The sequence below is a fragment of the Pollachius pollachius genome (assembly GCF_949987615.1).
Source record: "Pollachius pollachius genome assembly, chromosome: 13".
NCBI classification, from domain to species: Eukaryota; Metazoa; Chordata; class Actinopteri; order Gadiformes; family Gadidae; genus Pollachius; species Pollachius pollachius.
The window spans coordinates 2,956,856-2,977,712 of NC_136946.1; the positions used below are offsets into that span (position 1 = coordinate 2,956,856).

General features: G+C 50.7%; 1 protein-coding gene across 2 annotated transcripts; it reads right to left on the bottom strand.

The window, feature by feature from the left end:
• Nucleotides 1–35: 35 nt before the first annotated feature.
• Nucleotides 36–17,492, bottom strand: brd2a (bromodomain containing 2a). Of its 2 annotated transcripts, none has more exons than XM_079749524.1 (12): nt 16,929–17,492; nt 12,680–12,983; nt 12,038–12,175; nt 11,153–11,300; nt 10,373–10,563; nt 9,296–9,769; nt 8,565–8,693; nt 5,529–5,717; nt 4,248–4,528; nt 2,994–3,313; nt 2,344–2,466; nt 36–1,489 (listed from the first exon to the last, which is right to left on the bottom strand). In XM_079749524.1, exons 2-12 carry the CDS (start codon nt 12,977–12,979, stop codon nt 1,359–1,361), a joined length of 2,424 nt encoding a protein of 807 aa, XP_079605650.1. In that variant the 5' UTR covers nt 12,980–12,983; nt 16,929–17,492; the 3' UTR covers nt 36–1,358. The 2 variants fall into 2 exon arrangements, with proteins under 2 accessions (XP_079605650.1, XP_079605649.1); XM_079749523.1 differs by having other exon boundaries at nt 15,437–17,492.
• Nucleotides 17,493–20,857: the final 3,365 nt, after the last annotated feature.

The window sequence follows — 20,857 nt, forward strand, 5'->3', positions numbered from 1 at the left end:
ATCAAGAATCCAAGAGCTGATATTTGTTAAAAAGATCCAACGTTATTTATTTATGTGCATGTGTTCAAACGAATGCTGCATCTTACAGAGGCAGGTCGTGTTCGGACCTCAGAGAGTAAGACTAGGACAGAGCATCTCGGCTCATGGAGAAGAACAAAACATTAGGTCAAATCTGAAACAGAAAGTCGTGCTAGAAACTACCCTATGTACAATGCTTTTACAAGCTTCATCTGTACAGTTGATGTTTAATGAACGTGTTCTCCACTCAGACACCTAAATAAATTATATTTAACACATACATGTTTCAATCGCAAACTGTAAATGCTCAAAACAAAGTAGAACAGCTGACAAAATAATCATGAACATTGATAACTTGTAGGCTACCAGTTTTAACAGATTGTGCGTCTATGCTTTAGAACTTAATCCATTTTTTCCTCAAAAGTTGAGCTAAAAAGTGGAAATTTGACCAATTAAGAAAACAAAATCTGTTCAACAAATTGGGAGACTCAACTGAAACAATTTTAAAACATGAAAAACGAAATCCCAGACACATTTGAAGGGTGATAACTCAAAGAACCAAGGAGAACTGGCCCTCGACCAATGAATTGGTCTCTACACTGGTGTATAGACACCAACACAGTACGCCACCCAGACAGAAAGTCGTCATGCTGAAGGAACAGGAGGCAGCCAGGAGTGAGGTGTTGGGCATTGGTGAGTGAACAAGACACAGTCTCACTCTTTATTCGTCAGTTGGTCACAAGAAGAAGCGCGCGCACGCACACACACGACATGGTTGTAATGAGAACAGCAGTGGAGTCGCAGCACGACAGACATGACAAGTCGACCCAGAAAGGGAACTTCTGCCCTCTCCTGGCCGGAGGACGGACACACACACACACACACACACACACACACACACACACACACACACACACACACACACACACACACACACACACACACACACACACACACACACACACACACACACACACACCCTCCCCGTTAAAAAGAAAAGAAAAATAAAGATGCCACCAAGTCTTCCTCCCTCTCCCCAGAAACGAGGGAATAAATTATCTTATTAAAATGCTTCTTTATAAAAGAAAAGGTACATCGTGATGAGCCTGTACACGTCCTCTATACAGCCCCACGGCCACGCCCCGACCGAGGGCGTGGCTCCGCGGGGAGGGGGGCGTGGTCCAGCCCGCTGGGGTCCAGGAGGGTCGGGGTCCGGGCCCCGGGTCCTGTAGGTCTCAGTAGTTCTGTGGGTCAGAGGAACGTCTCTCCCCCCCCTCCCCCCGTCCGTTCGTCTGTCTCTCGCCCCGTCTTTCTCTCTCTCTCTCTCCCGTCTCTCTCTATCAGCCCGAGTCCGACTCGCTGGTGTCCGAGGAGGAGGAGGAGGAGGAGGAGGTGGAGGAGTCGGAGGAGGAACTGCTGGCGCTGAGGCGCGACGGCTGGGCGTTGGCCTCGGCCGCCGACGGCTTCTCCGCTGGGGACGCAAACACACAGGGGGGGGTTAGACACACCGTAACACACACAGGGGGGGTTAGACACACCGTAACACACACACAGGGGGGGTTAGACACACCGTAACACACACACAGGGGGGGTTAGACACACCGTAACACACACACAGGGGGGGTTAGACACACCGTAACACACACACAGGGGGGGTTAGACACACCGTAACACACACACAGGGGGGGTTAGACACACACACACACACACACACACACACACACACACACACACACACACTAGGCAAACCTCTGAACATCGATGCTGATTGTCTCTCTTTTGTTTTGATATCATCCAATCAGGGTTATTCTAGATGTCCAATATACAATCTGACCACCAGGGAAACTTTTACAGTTAGGTGGATGACCACTTATAAAATAGTCTACATCAAAAAATCTTGACTGAACTAACAAAAATCAACCAGCCAATACGACCGAGTTTACAGCTAGCTGTTATCTAAAGTCGTCCAGGCTGGTAAACCGATTTATTTCATAATATCGAAACTTTTAAGACGCGCTTGGCTGCAAAACAACGGTCCTTACTTAATGTACGCACTTGTTGTACGTCGTACGTCGTGGCACTTATAAACAGTCCTTAGCATCGTGTAGCGTCTTACCCTAGCTGTCTCTGCAGTATACAGGGAACGGGTCAACCTAGTGATGGTTAGCGCTCGCCACTTGGTTCTATGAACATCCTTACGGCACCGACAGCCATATATGGTCGTTTGTCTTCCTCCTGACTAATGTCTCATGACTGTAAGAGGCCTCAGATGAAAGCGTCCCCTGAAGGTAAGCGTCCTGCCCGGCGCCCGCCCCAGGGACTCACGTTTGTTCTTGGCGGGCTTCTTGCCCGAGTTGAGTTGCCCGCTGACGTCCAACAGCCTTTTCTCCAGCTCCAGCTGCTTCTCCAGGACCATCTCCTCGCGGGACTTACCCGCTCCGCCTTTCGCTGCAAAGACACACACACACACACACACACACACACGTTGAGATTCTCCTCCTGGACCAGAGGGCTGTACACTGTAGGCCCCTCCCCCTTACCTTCCAGACCCCCCCTCCATTACACCGGAACCAACACTCAAACTCATGCTAGGCCCCCCCCCCTCAACACATATAAGGTAGCAGATACACGAAACACCTCCCACTACACGCAAGGCACGTCCTACTACACACAACCCCTACCTGTACACATATTAGGGAACTTCCTGTACCCAGTAAACTCCTCCCACTACACACCAGGCCCCTCCCCATATGCCCATATTAGGTTCCCCCTGTACCCAGTCATCTTCTCCCACCACATTCCCCTCCTCCTCCTCTAACCATATTAGGTCTTACATGTACCCAGTAAACTCCTCCCACTACACACCAGGCCCCTCCCCCTCTGCCCATACTAGGTCTTACATGTACCCAGTAAACTCCTCCCGCCACACACCAGGCCCCTCCCCCTCTGCCCACATTAGCTCCGCCCCCCCTCACCGTAGGGCTTGCGGGGCTTCTTCCTCAGGCAGGTCATGACGTAGCGCTCCAGCTCCCGCAGCGTGGAGGGCTTGAGCGTCTCAAAGTCGATCTCGATCTCCTCGGGGTTGGTGTCCCTGAGAGAGGGCTCGCGGGCCTGGATGATGTACACCACGCGGCCCAGCTTCTCCCCCGGCAGCTTGTTGATGTCCAGGCTGAGCTGCCGCTTCTCGTCGTACGACATGGGCACCGTCTCCTCCTCCTCGTCAGAGTCGTAGTGGGGGAGGAGCTCCGGGGCCTCCATGGGGGGCACGCTGAACATCATGCCGCCCTTCTTCGACCTGGGGGGGGGGGGGGGGGGGGGGGGGGGGGGGGGGAGTTTAGTTCACCACGGTCGACGGTATAGGACAGATCTACAGGCTCCATCATCAGGGCTTTTGTTTTAACTCCACTATCAGATGAGGGGATACGGGTGCTGGGTGCCGAACAAGCACCCACCACTCCCCTAAACATCCCTGAAGAAGGAGGGGTCCCCCGTGTTCCCCAAACCCTCCTGTAGGCACACAGACCGGGGGAGCCAGTGAGACTATAGGGAGGGCTGTGATTCCCCTTCACCCCTGTAGGCGCACAGCCTGGGGGAGCCAGTGAGACTATAGGGAGGGCTGTGATTCCCCTTCACCCCTGTAGGGGGACAGACCGGGGGAGCCAGTGAGACTATAGGGAGGGCTGTGATTCCCCTTCACCCCTGTAGGGGGACAGACCGGGAGAGCCAGTGAGACTATAGGGAGGGCTGTGATTCCCCTTCACCCCTGTAGGGGGACAGACCGGGGGAGCCAGTGAGACTATAGGGAGGGCTGTGATTCCCCTTCACCCCTGTAGGGGGACAGACCGGGAGAGCCAGTGAGACTATAGGGAGGGCTGTGATTCCCCTTCACCCCTGTAGGGGGACAGACCGGGGGAGCCAGTGAGACTATAGGGAGGGCTGTGATTCCCCTTCACCCCTGTAGGGGGACAGACCGGGGGAGCCAGTGAGACTATAGGGAGGGCTGTGATTCCCCTTCACCCCTGTAGGGGGACAGACCGGGGGAGCCAGTGAGACTATAGGGAGGGCTGTGATTCCCCTTCACCCCTGTAGGGGGACAGACCGGGGGAGCCAGTGAGACTATAGGGAGGGCTGTGATTCCCCTTCACCCCTGTAGGGGGACAGACCGGGGGAGCCAGTGAGACTATAGGGAGCTGTGATTCCCCTCCTGGCCACTAGGGGCCGCCACTCACTTGCTCTTGTTGTTCTTCCTGCCAGGGGTCTTCTTGGGCTGTGTGGCGGGGGTCCCCAAGGCCCGGCTGGCCTTGTTCTTGGGGGTCTTTGGGGTCTTGGGCGTCTTGGTGGTCTTGGGGGTCTTGGCAGGCCGCGGTGGCGCAGGCTCCTCCTCTATCCGCCGGTGCTTCTCCTTCTCCGGCTTCTTCTTCTTCTTCTTCTCTTTCTTCTCCTTCTTCTTCTTGGGCTTGACGATGGGCCCCTGGGAGAGAGCCGTGAGCTGCTCGTGGACCGCCTTCAGCTGGAGGGGGAGACAGAGGGGGGAGAAAGAGGGAGGGAGAGAGGGGACACAGAGGGAGGGAGACAGAGAGGGTGAGAGGGGAGACAGAGGGAGGGAGAGAGGGGAGACAGGGAGGGAGAGAGGGGAGACAGAGGGAGGGAGAGAGGGGACACAGAGGGAGGGAGACAGAGAGGGAGAGAGGGGAGACAGGGAAGGAGAGAGGGGAGACAGAGGGAGGGAGAGAGGGGACACAGAGGGAGGGAGACAGAGGGAGGGAGAGAGGGGAGACAGAGAGGGAGAGAGGGGAGACAGAGGGAGGGAGAGAGGGGAGATCGGGGGAAGGCCGAGGGAGGGAGAGAGGAGAAAAACAATATTAACAGATGATTCACTTGGAGGGGGAGGAGAAAGATCTTAAAGCTGGAGATGGAGTCATTTGGTCAGATTTTTATAAAACTGTCCTTGCATCCCTACAGCGATCAATAAATCAAATGCTCTGACAAAAATAAAGAAAACAATACAGTATCTGTGGCGGCCTCAGGCCTGTTATAAGACCGTCCTATCAGTTCATTCTGCCCCAACCGAAATGATTGGACAGACTGCCTGTCTACCTACCCAGCCACTCTGCCTGTCTGTCTGTCTACCTACCCGGCCACTCTGCCTGCCTGTCTGTCTACCTACCCGGCCACTCTGCCTGCCTGTCTGTCTACCTACCCGTCCACTCTGCCTGCCTATCTGTCTACCAGCCCATTCTGCCTGTCTGTCTACCAACCAGGCCACTCTGCCTGTCTACCTACCTACCCGGTCACCCTGCCTGTGTTCTCACCACACATGCGTCTCCTTCCACAAGGCTAGGCTATCGCTCGAGTCATGAGTTTGGGGGCGTGGCTTCGACAGTGGCAGTGCATGGAGGACTGTGATTCCCCCTGTCTCTCCCCCCCCCCGGCTTTAGAGCTGCTCTACAGCAGGGCCGCTGCGCTGAGGTCATAGGTCAGGACGGTGGGAGCCACACACACACACACACCTGTTCCTGCAGCTCGGCCAAGCGGTTGGCTCGCTCCTCCTCGCTGTCCGAGCTGGGGCTGCTCTCGCTCTCACTCTCGCTGCTGGGCTCGCTCTCCGACGAAGACGAGGAGGACGAGGAGGAGGAGGAGGAGCTGGGGGGGGCCGGGGGCTCGTCGGGCATCTTGGCGAAGCAGAACTCGAACACGTCCTGTTGAGGGCAAGCAGACCGCAGGAGTTAGGAGGAGGACGAGCCATTAGGGAGGAGGGAGGAGTCGAGATAACTTTAAGGAGGAGGGAGGCGTCAAGACAACGTTAAGGAGGAGGGAGGCGTCAAGACAACGTTAAGGAGGAGGGAGGCGTCAAGACAACGTTAAGAAGGAGGGAGTCGTCAAGACAACGTTAATGAGGAGGGAGGAGTCAAGACAACGGTAAGGAGGAGGGAGGAGTCAAGACAACGTTAAGGAGGAGGGAGGAGTCAAGACAACGTTAAGGAGGAGGGAGGAGTCGAGATAACTTTAAGGAGGAGGGAGGCGTCAAGACAACGTTAAGAAGGAGGGAGGAGTCAAGACAACGTTAAGGAGGAGGGAGGAGTCAAGACAACGTTAAAGAGGAGGGAGGCGTCAAGACAACGTTAATGAGAAGGGAGGAGTCAAGACAACGTTAAGGAGGAGGGAGGAGTCAAGACAACGTTAAGGAGGAGGGAGGCGTCAAGACAACGTTAAGGAGGAGAGAGGCGTCAAGACAACGTTAAGAAGGAGGGAGGCGTCAAGACAACGTTAAGGAGGAGGGAGGAGTCAAGACAACGTTAAGGAGGAGGGAGGCCTCAAGACAACGTTAAGGAGGAGGGAGGCGTCAAGACAACGTTAAGGAGGAGGGAGGCGTCAAGACAACGTTAAGAAGGAGGGAGGCGTCAAGACAACGTTAATGAGGAGGGAGGAGTCAAGACAACGGTAAGGAGGAGGGAGGAGTCAAGACAACGTTAAGGAGGAGGGAGGAGTCAAGACAACGTTAAGGAGGAGGGAGGCGTCAAGACAACGTTAAGGAGGAGGGAGGCCTCAAGACAACGTTAAGGAGGAGGGAGGCGTCAAGACAACGTTAAGGAGGAGGGAGGCGTCAAGACAACGTTAAGGAGGAGGGAGGCGTCAAGACAACGTTAAGGAGGAGGGAGGCGTCAAGACAACATTAAGAAGGAGGGAGGAGTCAAGACAACGTTAAGGAGGAGGGAGGAGTCAAGACAACGTTAAGGAGGAGGGAGGAGTCAAGACAACGTTAAGGAGGAGGGAGGAGTCAAGACAACGTTAAGGAGGAGGGAGGAGTCGAGATAACTTTAAGGAGGAGGGAGGCGTCAAGACAACGTTAAGAAGGAGGGAGGCGTCAAGACAACGTTAAGGAGGAGGGAGGAGTCAAGACAACGTTAAGGAGGAGGGAGGCCTCAAGACAACGTTAAGGAGGAGGGAGGCGTCAAGACAACGTTAAGGAGGAGGGAGGCGTCAAGACAACGTTAAGAAGGAGGGAGGCGTCAAGACAACGTTAATGAGGAGGGAGGAGTCAAGACAACGGTAAGGAGGAGGGAGGAGTCAAGACAACGTTAAGGAGGAGGGAGGAGTCAAGACAACGTTAAGGAGGAGGGAGGCGTCAAGACAACGTTAAGGAGGAGGGAGGCCTCAAGACAACGTTAAGGAGGAGGGAGGCGTCAAGACAACGTTAAGGAGGAGGGAGGCGTCAAGACAACGTTAAGGAGGAGAGAGGCGTCAAGACAACGTTAAGGAGGAGGGAGGCGTCAAGACAACGTTAAGGAGGAGGGAGGCGTCAAGACAACATTAAGAAGGAGGGAGGAGTCAAGACAACGTTAAGGAGGAGGGAGGAGTCAAGACAACGTTAAGGAGGAGGGAGGAGTCAAGACAACGTTAAGGAGGAGGGAGGCGTCAAGACAACGTTAAGGATGAGGGAGGCGTCAAGACAACGTTAGGAAGGAGGGAGGAGTCGAGATAACTTTAAGGAGGAGGGAGGCGTCAAGACAACGTTAAGAAGGAGGGAGGCGTCAAGACAACGTTAAGGAGGAGGGAGGCCTCAAGACAACGTTAAGGAGGAGGGAGGCGTCAAGACAACGTTAAGGAGGAGGGAGGAGTCAAGACAACGTTAAGGAGGAGGGAGGAGTCAAGACAACGTTAAGGAGGAGGGAGGCCTCAAGACAACATTAAGGAGGAGGGAGGCGTCAAGACAACGTTAAGGAGGAGGGAGGCGTCAAGACAACGTTAAGGATGAGGGAGGCGTCAAGACAACGTTAAGGAGGAGGGAGGCGTCAAGACAACATTAAGAAGGAGGGAGGAGTCAAGACAACGTTAATGAGGAGGGAGGAGTCAAGACAACGTTAAAGAGGAGGGAGGCGTCAAGACAACGTTAAAGAGGAGGGAGGCGTCAAGACAACGTTAATGAGAAGGGAGGAGTCAAGACAACGTTAAGGAGGAGGGAGGCGTCAAGACAACGTTAAGGAGGAGGGAGGCGTCAAGACAACGTTAAGGAGGAGGGAGGCGTCAAGACAACGTTAAGGAGGAGGGAGGCGTCAAGACAACGTTAAGGAGGAGGGAGGCGTCAAGACAACGTTAAGAAGGAGGGAGGCGTCAAGACAACGTTAAGGATGAGGGAGGCGTCAAGACAACGTTAAGGAGGAGGGAGGCGTCAAGACAACGTTAAGAAGGAGGGAGGAGTCAAGACAACGTTAATGAGGAGGGAGGAGTCAAGACAACGTTAAAGAGGAGGGAGGCGTCAAGACAACGTTAAAGAGGAGGGAGGCGTCAAGACAACGTTAATGAGAAGGGAGGAGTCAAGACAACGTTAAGGAGGAGGGAGGCGTCAAGACAACGTTAAGGAGGAGGGAGGCGTCAAGACAACGTTAAGGAAGAGGGAGGAGTCAAGACAACGTTAAGGAGGAGGGAGGAGTCAAGACAAGACAAGACAAAATATCGAGACTGCGCTAGAGAAATACCGAGACTCTGTGCTAGAGTAAAATCGAGTGTTGGCTAAACCCAACACTAGGGATATGATTCGCTGTTACCTGTAGCTTCCTCGCCATGGCGACGACGTCGTGGTCGGGGGGGTTGTACTTGTAGCAGTTGGAGAACATGAGTCTGACGTCGGCAGAGAACTGCTGGGCATCGCGGTACGTTCTGCCGTCCATCTGCCTCTGTTCAACACAACACACGGACCGTTAGACAACTGGACACAAAACACTGAACATAACACAACCCCCATACTCTTAGACAACCCTCTCAACACAACAACCCTACTGTTAAGACAACCCTCTCAACACAACAACCCTACTGTTAAGACAACCCTCTCAACACAACAACCCTACTGTTAAGACAACCCTCTCAACACAACAACCCTACTGTTAGACAACCCTCTCAACACAACAACCCTACTGTTAAGACAACCCTCTCAACACAACAGCCCTACTGTTAAGACAACCCTCTCAACACAACAACCCTACTGTTAAGACAACCCTCTCAACACAACAACCCTACTGTTAAGACAACCCTCTCAACACAACAACCCTACTGTTAAGACAACCCTCTCAACACAACAACCCTACTGTTAAGACAACCCTCTCAACACAACAACCCTACTGTTAAGACAACCCTCTCAACACAACAACCCTACTGTTAGACAACACACTGAACGACCCCCTGGGTCGTTCAGTGTGTTGTCTAACAGTAGGGTTGTTGTCTAACAGTAGTGTGTTGTCTAAGAGCGGGTTGTTGGGGGCGGGCGGGGGCGGGGGGGTACCTTGATGGTGCTGAGGTCCATGGGCTGCTTGATGATGTCGTGGTAGTCGTGCAGCCCCAGCGTGGTGGCGTCCACGGGCTTGTAGAAGGGCCAGGCGTAGCCCGCGTGCTTCTTGGAGAGCAGCTCCTTCAGCACGCTGTTGCAGTAGCGCAGCGGCGGGCTGAGCTTGCTGCGCCGCGCCGGCTGCGGCAGCATGGAGTCCGGCAGGTCCTTCTTGGGGGGCTTGATGGGCCGCCCGCTGACCCCCCGGCGGGCCCCCGGCGGCGCCTTGCCCCCCCCGCCCATGAGAGTGCCCCCGCCGCCCAGGCCCATGGTGAGGCCCAGGCCGGGGCCCATCCCCAGGCTAGAGTTGTGCTCCACCCCCTGGGAGGTGAGGGTGATGGGGGACGCACCGCCCACCCCCAGGGTGGCCATGAGGGGCAGGGCCATGGTGGTGGGGGTGGTGGTGTCCGCCTTCCGCTTCACCCCCTTTTTCTGAGAGACAGACAGACAGACCAGAGTCAGCCTTCATACTCAGATTGTGCATGGATATATTTTTCCAGAATGCAGTTTTTGTTCGATTCCATCTCGTCATTTAAATGACCATTGTGGGAGCACAAGGTGTGTGTGTTACCCCGGTGTGATGGGCTGTGTGTGTGTGCTACCTTTGCAGTGTGTGTGTGTGTTGCCTTGGTGGTGGGCTTTGAGTGTGTGTGTGTGTGTGTGTGCGTGTTTGTTACCTTGGTGGTGGGCTGTGTGTGAGTGTGTGTGTGTGTGTGTGCGCGCGTGTGCGTGCGTGCGTGCGTGCGTGCGTGCGTGCGTGTGTTGCCTTGGTGGTGGGCTGTGTGTGTGTGTGTGCGTGCGTGCGTGTTTGTTACCTTGGTGGTGGGCTGTGTGTGAGTGTGTGTGTGTGCGCGCGTGTGCGTGCGTGCGTGCGTGCGTGCGTTGCCTTGGTGGTGGGCTGTGTGTGTGTGTGTGCGTGCGTGCGTGTTTGTTACCTTGGTGGTGGGCTGTGCGTGCGTGCGTGCGTGCGTGCGTGCGTTGCCTTGGTGGTGGGCTGTGTGTGAGTGAGTGTGTGTGTGTGTGCGTGTTTGTCACCTTGGTGGTGGGCTGTGTGTGGGGCGGCAGGCCCAGCAGGGCGGGGCTGGGCTGGGCGTGGCTCAGGGACTTGGGGAGGAGGATCTGCGGGGTCATGGAGAGCAGCATGTCGGGGGTCTCGGGGGTAGGGGGCGAGTAGGCCGACTGGGACACGGCAGGGACCTGGTGGGCTGTGGTCACCCCTCCGGACACTGCACACACACACACACACACACACACACACACAAACACACAAACACACAAACAGACCTCTTAATGCCTACACATCAGCACCAGATGGGCGGGGCCAGGACAGACACAGCCAATGGCTGATAAGAGATCTGACCGCTCAGAAGGTAAATAGATGCTTTGCTTAATTAAGTATGTGTGTGGGATGTTGAGTGTTTATATATGGTGCGTGTGCGTGTGTGTGTGTGTATGGTGCATGTGTGTAGTGTAGGATGTTGTGTGGGTGCGTATAGGATGTTGAATGTTTATATATGGTACGTGTGTGTAGTGTATGTTGTGTGTGAATTATTTGGTATGTGTGTGTAGTGTAGGATGTTGTGTGATGTATATGGTACGTGTGTATAGTATATGTTGTGTTTGATGTCTATGATTAATTTGTGTAGTGTATAGGATGTTGAATGTTTATATATGGTACGTGTTGAGTGGATGTTGATACTTGTGTGTAGTGATGTTGTTTGTGATGCATGCGAGGAGGTGACTGTGTGATGTTCATTGTGTGTTTTAATGACTGTGTTTCGGTCTGACAGCTGGTTGCTTAAAGGCGTGTCTCACCTGCCCCCCTCCCTCTCCGGCCCTGTTTCCCTGGCTTCCCTCGTGGTGGCGGAGGGGGCAGCTCCACTTCCTCCTGAGGCATCTGGGCCACCTTCTGCAGGAAGGCCTTCTCCAGGGACTGGGCCATCAGCACGATGTCGTCTGAGGGCTAGAGGGGAGCTGGGAGTTACACACCGACTGAGGAGGAGCCAGCGGCCTCCCTCAAGCTAGTGTCACGTGATGGTGCTCAAGATAATGTCTGGATGAAGCTTCTCACGCTAGTGTCACTGTAAAGTTAATCAAGATAATGTCTGGATGAAGCTTCTCACGCTAGTGTCACTGTAAAGTTAATCAAGATTATGTCTGAATAAAGCTTCTCATGCTAGTGTCACTGTAAAGTTAATCAAGATAATGTCTGGATGAAGCTTCTCAAGCTAGTGTCACGCCACAGTGCTCAAGATTATGTCTGAATAAAGCTTCTCACTTTAGCTTCACTGTAAAGTTAAACAAGATAATGTCTGGATGAAGCTTCTCAAGCTAGTGTCACGCAACGGTGCTCAAGATAATGCATGGATAAAGCTTCTCACGCTAGTTTCACTGTATAGTTAACCAAGATTATGTTTGGATAAACCTTCTCAAGCTAGTTTCCCTGTATGGTTAATCAAGATTAATTTTGGATACAGTTTGTCAAGCTAGTTTAACTTTCAAGTTACTCAAGATTATGTTTGGACAAAGTTTCTCAAGCTAGTTTCACTTTCAGGTTACACAAGCTAATGTTTGGATAAAGTTTCTCTAGCTAATGTGACGGTAAACTGACTCAGGATAATGTTTGGGATAGCCTCCCCAGGATGCTTGGGTTAGGTTACTCAACAAAGTTAGGGTCACCCTTAGTGAACAGTGCGTTACCTTGTTGTAGATGTAACAGTTGGTGAACATGGTGTTGAAGTCCTGCATGCACTCGCTGGCGCTGCGGTAGTAGTTGTTCTCCAGCCGCCTCTTAATTGTGCCCATGTCCATGGGGATCTTGATGATCTTATGGTAGTCCTGGGGAGGGAACACCACTCTTTTAATGCTACACCAGCCACGTCCTAATATATTCTACATCATTGTACACAAAAGGATCCATCAACCATTGCCCAAGATGGATGTTAAATGCTGTTTTGTGTCAATGCTAATGGTTCCACTATTTAATGAGTGTGTGGAAGATCCAATCATCTTGCCAGTAGCCATAGCAGGATGTCTCAGAGAAGGTTAACATAAGTTTACGCGTGGAACAGCTTCTTCTCACGCTTCTTTCACTGTATAGTTAATCAAGATTTTGTTTGGATACAGTTTGTCAGGCTGTATATTCTACATCATTGTACACAAAAGGATCCATCAACCATCGGCCAACAAGGATGTTAAATGCTGTTTTGCGTCACTGCTAATGGTTCCACTATTTAATGAGCGTGTGCAAGATCGTATGATTTTCCTCTGGAAAGGGGAAGCTTATGGCCAGTGTTTGCTGCGCTGAATCTCTGTGGCAATGTGCTCTGGCCGGACACTCACGGGCAGGTTGAGTTTGCTGGCGTCCACCGGCTCGTGGAAGGGCCAGGCGAAGTGGTGGCGCCACAGGGACTTGATCATGGCCTTCTGGAGGAACTGCAGCTGGTTGGTGGCGCGGCCCTGCCGGCTGGGGTCCTTGTTGGAGGGTTGCGGGGGCCCGGCGGCGGTGGTCTGGCCCAGCGCCGGCCCCCCGGGGCTCTCAAAGCCCTCGTAGAGCAGCGACGGCTTGCGGATGCGCTTCCCGGCCGCGGTGGAGGAGCTGTGGTCCATCACGGAGACGCCCGTCACCTCCACCCCGAGCATGGAGCTGTAGGGAGGGAGACGCACCGTGAGGCCCGCTGCATACACACCCCACTGACCCGCTGCAATCACACCCCACTGGCCTGGCTTCTGGCACCATCCACACACACACCCAGCTGACCTGGCATTGGCTTAACCACAGATATAAAGCAACATATCAAGAATAACTGCACGCATTAAATATCACTAATAATATTACCAAAATACCAAATATTACATTGAACGTCTGAATAAAAGGAGTTTGTTTCTCTCCATCGCTCTATTCACAACCACAACACATAAGGCGGCCACTCGGTTCACGGGACCTCAGCCGGGGAACAAGGCTGATGAAGTGTTGCCATCGACCAGTCTGAGGAACACCATACCCTGCTTTGATTACCCATGATCCAGAATAGTCAAATCTACAGCCTACTACCGTGTGACCATAACTCAGGACACACACCCCCCCCCATCCTGAGGGAGGGGCATCGGGAGGGCCTGTAGACACGTCTATGCATCTTACGCTCGTCGCATCAACACCACTGTTGTGCGCACACAGAAAAGAACACCTCAAAGTCAAAGCTTGTCTAGGGTGGGGTACACCTGGTGTGCTGTCATTGTGTCAAGTGCCACTCCACAGGTTGTCTGCTGAGGCAGCACAACTGCGGCACTGGACGGTATACATGATCCTACAGCATGACCACCGTTGCTCTGCCCCACAGACCAGATTTTGGACTGTGTGTTTCTGGGGTGTTATCAGGCAGTTCAACAACTTTCCTCACAGCTATGGAGTCGGTAGGGGTGCTCTCATGTTGTCTTATGGAGACCGAACACTGTTGTGATCAATGTTTTTACAGGAGCACCTTATCTAGGACTGAATATCTTCAGTATGCATGTTTACACATGCACAGACATAAATCCCCAATGCCCTGAGCCGTATAGAAACCGTGCAGAGGTTGAAGCTACACTTGAACCCCTCGACAGCACTGTGCACGTGATTCCACAAGCCATTTCATAGACCTGTTTGTCCCCTTGGAAACTGAGTTAACGTTTCCCTGCAGCTGCACGCTAGGCTGGTATAACCATGGGAACAGGATTCTCACCCCGCCCCCTTCCTGGGTTGTAACTCATCAGCACCCTGGTTCTTTCCACTCCAGCGCCCTCCATGTGTTAATAACATCTACAGTTAAAGTTACGAAAAAACGGATTGATGTTTGTTTACATTACAATGGACTGTTAGATCGATACATAAGTCACGTCAATATTATAGTGACAGTGGTTGTTTTCTCAGACTCCAATCAAGCAAGTTACATTATCTCACTTCAACACCTGTTGATAACATAACAGCATGCTATGAATTATAATTTCATAACCTGTGGTCTATCAAATCACCTGACCCCCGCGACAGATCTCTGGTCTGACCGGTTGCGCCTTTGCGTGTTTACCTGAGCTGCTGAGGCCACGTGGGACTGACAGGAAGTTATCCTGCAGAGCAACTCACTCTTTGTGCTGAAGTAGCTGGATGCTAACCGCAGCACAACATCTGGTCATTGCGCTAACGTCAAATGGGGACTTTTCTCTTTAATGACACAACTAGGAAACAAAAGTAAACAGTCGTGGTACTTTATTATTAAATAAAAATATTTGTACACAATACAATGTTTGGTTATAAAAAATAAATCTGCACAGTCACTGAAAAATATAAAAGGTCTACTACTGTTTACATGTACTGGAGGAGGCGTTCAAGGCAGCATCACTGAAATTAAGCCCACAGCACTAAACGATCAACCGACAGGAAAACACAACCCTCCGGTAGACCTCACCAGCACAGCCCCTAACACGCAGCGGTGTAAACACACACAACAGAGCCGTGAGCAGCACCGCTGGCTCGTAACACAGCCTTGCCTGTAGCCGGCAACCCCGAGCGGGTTCATAGGAGGAGCGGACCCGGGTCCCGACGAGTCCGCCTCCCCAATGTTATCCTTTAAAGGCTCCCAACAGCCGCCTCAACAGCACCCAGAGCAGCCGTGAGCATATCCCACAAGTCGGTTGGCACAACGACTACATTTGTCAACAACAGAAGGAGTATACGCTTAGGCAGGGAGGAAACCGAGGCTCCTTTTGAAGGCGTTACGAGGCTAACGACGGAGCTAATGCTAACTGGTACCGCTGGCTCCCAGAGAGCGGCTACCCGGAGAGGAGTCCCGAAGATGGCGCCGATACACAACACAAATACCCCCGCTGTTTATTTACCACTCCGACTCCACCAAACGTACTCAAAGATTGGCTTTCGAAATTGGTTTAACTCTTAAAATGCAAGCCGTACTTTTTGTTAACAACGTCCATTTGGACACGAACGCGCCTACCGTAGCGCCAAGAACATCGGCCACTTTTGTTAACCGTTAGAGAAAAATATTACATCCAGAGTTTATCAATATCCCCTCCGATGGAAACCCTAGAGTCGATTTGACCAGTAGATACCTGTCAAGAGGCGGGTTTAGAGCCATATCCATCAGGATGGATCCGGATTCTCTTTAAGCTATATTGAAAATCAGGATCCGACTCAGTTCGTCCGTTGTCTCCCGTCCCCGCCACCACGTTCTTGTTGACACAGCTTCAGTGAAATGGCGACGCAACCGCTTCGCCCGTTGCTTTATAGACAACACAACCACGCCATTGGCCAGACTACTCCAAGGAGACTACGCCCCCAAGGTTGCGATTCGCCGCCTGAGCTGTCTGTGAAACTTAGCGAATCCATACATAAATAGGTATTATGGACCAGCTTTTGGAGGCCCCATTGGCCAGTTACCCCTGTCCGTCACAGCAAGCGTACGACGCTATTGGGCCAACGTGTCTGGCAATGGAAACATTTTGTTTCTTACTGGCTACGTCACATTAGTCCCTACAAAACATGTCTGGTCGGGCTCCGCCCATTTCCTTATCACATAAGATGACGTCCGCGTCGGCCAGACGACCGCGGTGATTGGGCAACCAGGATCTACGCGCGCTTTCGGCGTTTAGTACGAGGACGCCCATTGGTTGTTCACCCAGGTCACGCGTATCCCTCCGGAACCAGACACCGCCCTCCACGCGCCACAGCGTTCGCACTTCTCCTTCACGGAAAGGGCGCAGAGTCGCCATCTTAAGTTTCACAAAAGTTGATTAAATCACCGTTTAACTACCGTAACACATCACCGAACTACATAAAACGTTCGCAAATCACACACTAACCGTGTTTCGCAGCCGATTCGTGACCAATAACATGGTTCGACTCGGCGGAAGGAGACTGAAAACCGAGCCCATGCATCGACACCCCAAGGCCTTGGGTCTCTTACTCGTGTTCATATTAACGCTTATCTGATATAAACCCGAAACGAGAACCAAAGTGGTGCCGTTCCGTTTTCGCATAACGTTGTCACAACAACCATACCCTGCCAAGTCAGAACGACACCGTGTGACAGCCGCCGAATGACACAGCACTTTACTCGGCCCTCTCTTTGACCTTAAACATCGAGTCCCAACTGCCACGGATAAACCCAACGTGAAGGACTCCGAAGTACCCACAGAACGCACTAATGGGTAGTCTTTTTTCGTTAAAAGAAAATTACTGGTAGCGGGGTCTGAATGCATTGAACAAGTGCAACGGACTCTACTGCTTAGTGAAACTTACGATCTGGTAACATTTGACGGATTCGGACAATTCGGGCTACGAATGTACACGTTTAAACGATTAAATCAACGTTCCGATAAGGCCGAGGACGCTACCTCACCAGCCCATCCCCCAACCCAAGGTTACAGGTCCTCAAAACGTCACACAGACCGGCTGGAAAAGTAAAACTAACATGGTAGAAATACTTTCAGCTACTTAAAATAGACCGTTTCACCACAAGGTATAACCAAATAAACAAAATTTCCAATTTGTCATAAAAAAAAGGTTCCTTAAAATAAAAAGACGTATTACATGAAAAACAACCTTGCTTCAAACACATATAATTCTTGATTGGTAAATCCCAAGGTATCCGGAAGTTTTCTTCATTTAATCTTCTTGTCCTCCGCCTCGATACTTTTTAGCACATTTCCCTCCAACGTGTCCGCGTTCCTCCCCCATTCCTCCCCCATTCCACGCAGCGGGGGAGGGGAGTCCTGCCGTACACAACACTGCATACGTGTCAATCCGCACCAAATACCAGCTGGTGTCAGTCCAGGGTCAAATGTCGCCAGAGATGTGTCCCAATGAAATATAAATACGAATTCAAGACATGTGTGTATAATCACGAATAAAGTTGAAAAACGCCGAACAAAGAGCTCTCTTTCCGATAGAATTGCATCACTCCGATTGGTTGTGGCTGACCACGTGACGCAGATACGCTTTAGTCCTATGGATTTCTAGCGTCACCCGTTTTTCCCTACTGTATAATCCCTCACGCCGCTCACGATCCAATCACCTATAATATAAAATGTTCGTTTCTCGGTTTCAGCAGGTGTTGCAGGAATTTCGCGTGTTCCACTGCATCTGAACGTAATTGCCGACGCTGTCTTCCCGTAAAACGTCTCAATGCGCATGCGTACCTGCCAGGCAAAGCATGGAAACTGCCATCGGGTGAAGCTGATCCAGGACCAGTTTTATGACGTAATAAGAGTAACGACAATGCAATGTGTCCGTCTGCCTGTCTGTGTACGTATGTATGCCTATGTATGTATGCATGTATGTATGTATTCTTCTCATGGTTTGTATAGGCGTTGTCATGAACCCGCGGCAGCAATCTCCCCTAGAGGTTTTTGTGATCTACTAGAATAGGCTGAAATACTGTTGAGTTACCTAGACCTATATGTAATAGTCTCTCACGTAACTCACCGCAACCATTTACATTAAATGTAAATTCTGAGGTTAAAGAGGTGCAACCAATCTATATTTCTAACATTTACTAGAAATAGACATACCAAATGAAACAAAAATCTACTATTTTCTTTTTTTCTAACAATTCAAGTATGTGGGAACTTGGACAGTCTTTACCCAGAACAATGAATGAATACTGCCATCTAGCGGCTACTCTAAACATGTACATGAAGCAGATTTGAGTCGTTGCAGCAGTGGCAAATAATTCAGACGAGACCCCCATGTGTCTAAGGGAACGGCTGGCCCTCATTGTTCTCGTTTTAGGACAAAAATAACAAGAATAGAGGGATATTTATTATCCCCACAACCCACATGAGCAATTCATATTGCTGCAACACATTCATTAAAACATACAACTTAAAAACGTAGAATCAATGAATTACAGATAAACATTAGAACCAAAAACATCTCCAATCCGTTGCTGCCGCGCGAGGCGTCCTCCACACTGAGCGTACTCCCGTCAAACCAACCGACATTCAAACGCAAAGGACCCACTCAACACTAGATGAATAAAGGTTTCGAACTGTGATTCGTCTACATTCAAACTACACATGGGGCTCACAGGTTGCTGTTCATGTGGAGGGAGGTTCACCCCCCGGTCTCCGATCAAGAGGAGGGAGGGGTCACCCGGACAAAGGCAGGGCCAGCCATTAGGTTACAGGAAGGGACGGCTGTCACAGCGCTACATATGAGATATTGATATTGGTTAAGAACACAACCACACCGGACCATCCTGCCCCACACAGACGTTAAGAACACAACCACACCGGACCATCCTGCCCCACACCGAGGGGCATCCTGCCAGCGAGGTCAGGTGGACCGGCCCACAATTATTATGAGCGGCCGCGAGACGTCTACAAGCCGGCCCTGAGCATAATTGAATCCCCTTCAAGACTATATCCTCCGTGTAAATCCCAGAAATATACAAAATAAATCAAGGAAACATCCAACCAATATTTATACCACTTGCTTACTCTCTATGTCTCATTCATGTTTGTTTTTTTATTTTATATTTCTTTACTTCATTTAATACTTCATTATTCAGGCGTTACAGAACTTTCATGGTCATAAATAAAAAATACGAACTACAGTTTACTTTAATTTCTTTGATCTTGAATTGACGTAGAATGGAACAAAGACTCCTGGGATTGGGAAATGCGTTTATCCAATAAACAGCTTGCAGGTCAAGTCCATTTTCGGAAATGTAGGGAGCTATATGAGCGGCCCCACGTCTAATGGCATGACCCTAAAGACACGTCACACAGAGAAAGCGAGCAAGTTCGTGGTTGCTTGCTTGTTGTGGCACTCACGGAAGGCAAGAAGAGAAAGGAGAAAGGAGGGGCTGAAAAGGCCAGAATAAAGAAGAAGTGGATGCTGGAGGAGGAAGCATCCAGGGCCGTTTCAAGGAATTTGGGGGCCCCAAGCAAGACTCCCGAGCTCGGAATTTGGGGGCCCCAAGCAAGACTTCCGAGCGAGGGGGGGGGGGGGGGGGTGGTGGAGAGTGCGTACTACAGTGAGAGTTTCAATGTGCGCTATCAATTAATTGTACGTCTCCTGCCTTATCCATTCCATTTGTGAACATGTTTGGTAAACATGTTTTATTTCGCTTGTTTCATATAATTTAATTAATTAAGGGTTCTACCAGAGGGCGACCTCAACACATTTGCCACCCTAGGACTAGGTCGCCAATGCCGATCGCCGATCAGTTCGTCGTTGCATTTTATTCATAAACAGTCGTTGTCTTGGGGGTGGGGTCCCAGGCCAGCTCGGGGCCCCAAGCAATTGCTTGGTTTGCTTGCCTTCTCGCGTCGCGATGTAAGTGCTCAAAAATAACGGATTTATTCCGAAGTCAGGCATCAACGAGTCATGCTTGGTGAATTGACAGAAAAACAGTTAGCCAGAGCTCAATCATTGAGGTTATTGCTAGGCGGGAGCTAGCACAAGCTGCTAGTCAAATGTGTATGTGCTGGCTGGTATATTTCAGAGGAATTAATGACTTAACTGATCTTTCTCTTTTAATGGATGGAGAATATGTTAACAGATTTGGAACATGTAGACCTATCTGCCTAAGCCCACGTTGAAATAATTTTGATATTGAATGTTGATGGTGAAGTGGTTGAAATAAACTGATTGATTTCATACAAATCATAAAAGCCTCGCCCTGTGTCATTGTGTGTCCGTGTTTACGAGGTGCATGCGGGGTTCTTGATTGACCGATTTCCGATATTAATATACGAATATTGAATAGTATTTTTGCCAGAAATGCACATCCCCAATTAATACCAGTATAAATTCGATTCTTCACTGTTAAAGTTTGTTTTTATGCGTTAAAGATATTAAGTGATTTCTTGCCGATGATCCATGGCTGCCTTTGTGAATATCGGCACACATCGAATAATCGATTATTCGTTCATACCACCCACTGATTATTTGACCATGAAAATTTTGAGTTATTCACATCCCTATACCCACTAACTCGCGGCCTATATACAAGAAAAAAGTTTGAGCACTGTGATGACGCTGATCAGACAATGCTAGGAGAAGAAGTCATGGCTACAATTACGGATGTGCACACATTGCAAAATGTTATAGGTACAACAGAGGATAGAATGCAGTGTATGCTAAACAAAATGCATATGTTCATTAGTGAAATATGATAGGGAAATGTAAGGATTGCAACATATGGAGAATGATACATTTGTGATGGTGTAACATAAGTGTGGATTATTCATATGCAACTCTTTTTTTACATCATTTATGTGTTGCATTTAACCATGTAGTGGTAATACTGTTTATAAAAGCTACTAGTTCGCACGATTAAATCAAGGTTCCGATAAGGCAAAGGACGCTACTGTTGCAAGTGAAGGTGCATGCAATAATACACAGAGTCGGGCTGTGTCCCTTAGTAACATGTATTAACGAGCTGGCACATAACAGTACTGACGCGTGTTGACTGCCCGAGTCCATACACGCACAAGCCCACCAGAGGGAGCTGTCGGCTTGCA